This window comes from Vigna unguiculata, chromosome 5 (genome assembly GCF_037176805.1).
Source record: "Vigna unguiculata cultivar grain cowpea cultivar isolate G323 ecotype 2 chromosome 5, ASM3717680v1, whole genome shotgun sequence".
Classification (NCBI taxonomy): domain Eukaryota; kingdom Viridiplantae; phylum Streptophyta; class Magnoliopsida; order Fabales; family Fabaceae; genus Vigna; species Vigna unguiculata.
Window position 1 is genome coordinate 44,931,316 of NC_140796.1, and position 6,797 is coordinate 44,938,112.

At 39.6% G+C, this 6,797-nt stretch overlaps 1 protein-coding gene across 1 annotated transcript; it reads right to left on the reverse strand.

Moving 5' to 3' along the window:
- Positions 1-263: 263 nt before the first annotated feature.
- Positions 264-6,454, reverse strand: LOC114184865 (Transducin/WD40 repeat-like superfamily protein). The gene is made up of 7 exons (XM_028072230.2): positions 4,702-6,454; positions 2,767-2,857; positions 2,185-2,342; positions 2,051-2,102; positions 1,876-1,958; positions 1,609-1,702; positions 264-1,294 (listed from the first exon to the last, which is right to left on the reverse strand). Exons 1-7 carry the CDS (start codon positions 6,004-6,006, stop codon positions 693-695), a joined length of 2,385 nt encoding a protein of 794 aa, XP_027928031.1. The 5' UTR covers positions 6,007-6,454; the 3' UTR covers positions 264-692.
- Positions 6,455-6,797: the final 343 nt, after the last annotated feature.

The window sequence follows — 6,797 nt, forward strand, 5'->3', positions numbered from 1 at the left end:
TTAATAAATATATAAATCCATAAACTTATTGTTCTAAAATTTTAGATTAAAAATGATGTGAAATTTTACCTAAGTTTAGTCAGGTTGTATTGTTTTTAAATCTCTCCCGTGATTCTCATTTTTTATTTCAGGACCAAATGGTTCATATTGCTACTTAGAGCTGTAGATTAATATTGCACGTCATGCTACCAAAATAAATCTTGTAAAATTTTTGTCAAGGTTATCTTGTGTAAATAAAATTCTGGACTGAATAAAGCCACACATAACACTAAATTGCAGCCATGCTGCTTTATTGAAATTGATTCGCTTTGGACAAAATATAGAATTCCATAACAAAGCTCAAGACAAATAAATCTGTAAAAGAATCATCATTTCTAATTTCAATAAGCTTTTCCGTGCTTGCGTTACTCTACAATTGCCGATTACATCCATCGGTTTCTAAATTTCCTGCTGTAACTTTTTTTTTTTTCTTTTTTTTTTGTTTGACAATTTCCCCTTTATCCCCCTCAGTGCCTGAATGGAATGACAACCTATCTTTCATTCAACGCACAAGAACAAGAAAAGAAAATAAATGAACCCCGCTAATATTACAAATCTCACCCACTTTTTCTGTACAGGTTTTTCACCAACAAATGGAGAAGGTGAAATCAACCGCCATATGATCATAAGCATCTTCGTTCTTTCACCACCTCTTATATCCGAAGTGGCAATCCAAAATTTTGGAAAGTTCTAATTTCCCCTCGAAGGCCGGCAGTTACAATCACCATTCCCCAGGCTGACATTTTTTGACTTGCCCCATTAGAGAAATCCATACTCACACGAGGGCTTTGGTTTCTTGCAGCCAGAACAAGTTTTTCCTCTGGCCAGGTTGCAGAAATTCTATCAAAAAAGTAACTATTTGTGGCACTTGCAATGGTTGCATGGCGTGGACTATTGTTGTAACCAGATGCAGATCTTGAACCCTCACTCACAAAGTTTTCCTCTACAGGGGTAGGAGGATGATTGGCTGATGCAACTTCATCAACATTGTTATCAAGCTCGGGTTGTTCTCCAGAAAATGTATCCTGTATGTCCCATGCATCATCACCCATACCAGGCCAGGGAATGGCCACTGACACATCTTTACAGTGAAAATGTTCATATGATCGTGTGACAGTGACACCTTTGCTTCTGTTCGGCCTGCAATCAGCCTCATTTTTCCAGATGTATACATGAGAGTCCTCACTTGCTGCGACAACATATTTACCATTTGCTGTGAGGGATGCTGAAATTGGGCTAGTTGCATTCCGAAAGCCTGCATAAAACTTGCATCAGTTTGATCAGCAGCAAGGAAATAAGAATACTGAAGACTTGTTGCCATTTTAGACTAAGTTGATAAGCTAGCAAGACCGCACAACCTTTTCATCTGTCCAAATAAATATACCATATACGTCTGATAAGAAAGAGACAAATATCCTCCCACTCCAGACAAAACATGAAAAATAATCATGTTTTTCTTTGACACAATTAACAAAACAAATTTTGATGCAGATAAAAGCAGTGTACCAAATGGTTTTCTCACACGTTATACTATCTTTAAATAGATTTTCACTTTATATGACTACATACCTTTAAACTTATGGACCAGATCAACACCATCAACCACCCGTATTCTTGAGTCAGCAGATGTGATAAGTACCTCTGATGAACTTCCAGGGGCAAACTGTTTAAAAATTTAGATAGAAAGACAAGTACAGAGTCAAAGCAAATCCACTAAATTTGTACGCCCTCCTATTTTATTTTACTTTGCTTTTTCCCCGTTCAATGTTTTGGATAGATACAAAAAAGTAGCTTATCTCATAAAGCACAACAGTAAATCATTATTCATTACATTACCTGGAATCCAGTAATTTTCTTATGATGTGATTTCTTTTTCTTGTTTTGCAGATTGATCTGACTTTTCTGATGCAACTTATTTTCTGAACGAAAAAACAAAACGATAATCAGTGGCCCCACAATCACCAAAATATAAATAAATAGACACAGCTAAAAAAAAAGCATCTGACAGTACCAGATGTATTATATAAGTGGCAGCTACCCTTGTATGAACCAACCAGTGCACCCTGAACCAGACAATTTAACTCAGTTGAACATAAAATGGTACTTCTGAGTGTTCAAAAAGATTCATATTAATCTTAGACCAACCTGGCCATCAGGTGTATAACAAGCAGCAGTGACCATCTCATGTAGATCTGTCCAATCAACAACTTTTCGATCCGGAATGCTCCATATGCGAACCTTAGCATCCAAAGATCCACTAATGAAGTATCTATCATCAACAGGATTAAACTGGATGCAAGTTACTGTGGCAGAGAGAAAGAAAGATCGAAGCAAAAATCTTAATTAGCAAAGAACGAAAATGGAGTCAGTAGGGAGGTAAGGGGATTCATTGTAAAATCTAATCCACCCTAATGGACATCAAAGAGCTCTTGTACAATTAGTTCTATTTGCAGTAGAGACGACATTTTAATAAAACTGCCTGTATACCACAATGTGATTATCAAATCCTCAAATAAGGGGGATGTCTTGAAGAATATCGGATAGGGATAGGATGAACTTAGAATCGGATACAGTCGGTAGTTGGGAACAGGCAAAATAAACAATCATAAAAAGTAAAAACACAGAAAAATATACGAGTGATCTGCCATTGATATTAATTAATGCATATGATTTCCACTAAAATTAAGGGAGAGAGTATTGCAATATGTAATAACTGCATTTACTCACCAAAGTCACTGTGTGAAAATATTTTCAAACAAGACTTGCTAGACAGATGCCACAGCCGCACAGTTTTGTCCATTGAAGATGAGAGCAAGTGCTGAGAAAAATTGGGGGAAAATATATTAAAAGGATGATCTAAATATACATGCATTTTAACTCATTCGTAGAATATATTGTACTGGTTGTTCACAACTATTGAGATTTTAAAGATTTCTCAACTGACACAGTAATAATAAAGATCTCTAAATAAATAAAAGATATCTCCAATGGAAGTTTTTCAAAGACAACATTTTGGCCTGCAATAAATATCAACCATTACAATTCATCCATAAAATTTCAACCACTGCAAAAGGTGCTCACCCTAGTCCCACATTATTGTGACTCTATCTATAGGGTATAACTCAAACAAGGATGCTGAGGTTTAAGATGTGTTTCGGTATGAAAAGAATCAAGTAAAAAGTTTTGATCAAATGTTTCAAAGTTAAAGATGGTTTCATCAAACAATATAAATTACAACCAGTATCACATATTGCCCATTTCTCTATTATCGGGTTTGAACGTGCAACAACAAATATTATTTGGTACATGTAGCCAAGTCTATAAGGAAAGGGGAGATAAATACATATTTCTTATAAGGGAAAAAGAGACAGGATTACAGCAACTTAGTTTAGAAATGCTTTAGGCCAGTTTTTGAGTTTGACTTGGAAACTGACTTTTAAATTTGACTGGTCTACTAATAACAATTTCAATTAGGACCTCAGTACCTAGTTAGTCAATGTCTTTCTTCTTTTTTTTCTTTTTTCTTTTTAGGTTTACCAAACACTACCTTAAACTTACATAGGAAACAATGAAAAATGACCTCTAGATAAGATTAAAACAAAAGACAAATCTCAATAATTTATCACAATGGTAGTAATAAACCATCTGAAAAACACTCCCATGATACAAACGGGAATCTAAGCACGTCACTGACTGGCAGATATACTGTGTCTCTTCAGCACTCTTGAGCAGTAAGTTTTAGCTCTCGTTTGCAGAATTCATCTTAAAACAAATTGACATCAAGTGAAAACAAATATATAAGCTACATCCTAAGAATTGAGGCAAGCTATATAGGACTTCCCAACACTCGTTTCTTTATAGACAATCCAAATTATCTCCATATCTATTGTTCACTATAGTAATTGCTGGAAAAATTGAACATACCCAGAGGATTTATTGTCAAAGTAACCATTAATTATATTAACACAAATGCCATCCCCGTAGTTTATAAGTTACCTTCCTAAATTAACCATTTTTAAACTCCTTTCTAAAAAATGCCAAAAATAGAAATGTAATTCTATAGGAAAAATAGACCGATTTATACCCATTAAAATCAAAATTTTGTAAACCAAAATCAACCTGACGGGGTGTAGGGAAAAAGAAGAATCCAGAAACCTTCTCATTGGGCCAGAACTTTATCCACTTGATCCAACAATACATATTACAACGACTCAACCCAAACTAAAAATAGCGTAGTAGCTCATGAACTGCACATAAATACCTTTCAATGTAATAACCAGAAAACACGAAACAAAATAAGGTAGAACCTCACTCAAAAAGATAATCATCGTTGCCTAAACTGCTTATAAAACACAACAGATAACACAATTTGAAATCCATATTTATTATCCCTTGATGCCTTTTCAACCACTTAAAAACTGTCCCACTCCCATCAATTATCTAAGAACGTCAAACCTTTCTGATATAGATACAGAGCAGAAAACTCACTCCAACAGTTCAGTAAATGCGAATTGTTCAGTTAACAGAAAAAATGAATAATGTACAAAAGCATATCTAACACAGGAGTGCAAAATACTCGGTACAGTTATACTGACACATTGAAATTGAACACTTTTCTAGAACCAAAGAACATCAAGACCCATATGAAAATTGGAAGCTAACCTGAGACTTAGACCATGAGAGATCAAGAACATCATGAAGATGTCCCTGAAAGGAGCAAACTGGTTTGTCAGTGAGTGCAAACACGGTCTGCGGCACGACAAACTGGTCGAGGCTCAAGGACTTCCTACTCACGCTGGACCTTCCCTTCCTCTTCCTCTCCACATCCCTGAGCGGAGACAGCATTGCCGCAGCCGTCGGTTCCGGCGACCCATTCACCACCAAAAACATATTCACACTCCCCCCATCCTCCCCCTTCTCCCTATCGAGCAGCAGCAGCTCCCCCTTCCTCTCCCCCTCCACCACCTGCCACACATGAATCACGCAATCCTCACCAGCACTCGCCAAATACTTCCCATCCAAACTAAACTTAATGCTCCAAATAGACCCACTATGCGCCTGAATCTCCTGGCTCTTGTAAAGCGCCGTCACCTCCTTGCAACTCTTCCCGTACTGCTTCACTCTCACCCTCTCCGGACCGTGAAACGCGGCGTCCTGGCTGTCATCGGTGGCGGAGCTGGACCGCCGGCCGCCCTTCTCCGACGAGGTGTCCCTCTCATCGCTGCTCCGTCGATCCCTGTACCCGGCGACGGAGCTCGCGACACTCTTGATACTCTTCAACCACCCCCCACCTTTCTTCTTCACCTTGGAGCCAGTCGCATTGGAATCGACGCTAGCCTCTTCAACATTCTGCCTCCGCATTAGCTCCTGAACGATGGGGGAGTGCCCCACCGTCATCTCGAACTCCTCCATCGTCAAGTGCCTCCCCGTGGCAACCTCCCGCAGATTCTCCCAATCGTTCACCACGAACTCCTTCCCGTTGTCGAGATCGCGTATCGTGCAGAGCTCTTCGGAAGGAGGCTTGGGGTTCGGAGGCCTAGGATTGGCGGCGCCGGCGGAGGATGAGGTGGCGGCGGCGGCGGTGGTGGTGGTTGTATTTGTGGTGGTGACGTCGGATTTGGATCGGATTGGGGAAACGCGATCGCGTGGGGGAGGGTGAGGGTTTTGGCGCGTGAGGGAGGAGAGGCCGAGTGATAGTAGGAGGCGCGTGCGTCGCTCGGAGACAGAGGTGGGTTGGGAGATCCATATGTCGTAGTTGTTGGTTAGGGGGAAATTGGGGAGTGTGTCGTTTCGATGGGGCTGGGGTTCGTTCTCGGTTTCGTCGTTGTCGGAGTTGGAGTTGGAGCATGAACAGGAGGAGGAGAGAGAGAGTAAACGGTCGTTTGAGTCGTAGAAACAGTCTTGGTCTTGGTCCTGGTCTCGTTCTTGTTCTTCTTCGTCTTCTTCTTCTCCCAGGGCTTTGCTCATGGTTCGTGGCGACGATGAGGGTTCAGAAGATTGGGATTGGGATTGGGCATTCCCATTGGCAATGAAAATGCCCAATCGATCCGATCACTCCCACCGATTAGATCCGACCCGAATGAGATGCAACACTCCACAAGCACATAATAATATTACGAATAATGCGAGAGAGAAAGCAGAAAGCAGAAAGCAGAAATTAGTTTCGGTGGTTCCAGAGCCTACGCTATATCGCTGTTCCTACTGCTATCGCTATGCTATGGTGTGGTAGCACACAACGCAGGCACCATCAATTTTCTTTTTTCCTTTTTTTTTCTTTTTTCAGCGTTTCATCATATAATCAATGCTTCTACCCTCTCTCTCTCTCCTTCGCCGTTTTTCCTTTGCGTTGTGTCTGTCTGTGTTTCGTGCGCTCTTTTCTCCCTTTGGACTTCCAACTACTAACAAATAACAATTTCATTCGGTGAGGGACTCCTCACTGGCTAACGCTGTTTCCTCTTTCTTCACTAAATAATCTTTATTACTCTTTTCTCTAACTTCTTTAATTTAATCAATTATTTTTCATTTTAACTTCTTACCATACATTAATGTATCATACCCGTTACGTCATTCTCATATTCCCGTTTACGAATTCAAAACAACGTCAAATATTTCTACAGGGGTTAAAATCAATTATGACGTCATAATAATATATTGCTTCCTTTAACTACATTATCTAATTATACATTAAAATCTAACCAGACGTGCAAGATTAGTTTTAATCTTTCAATGAATAAGAACCCAGACCACGTCTTCTCCTG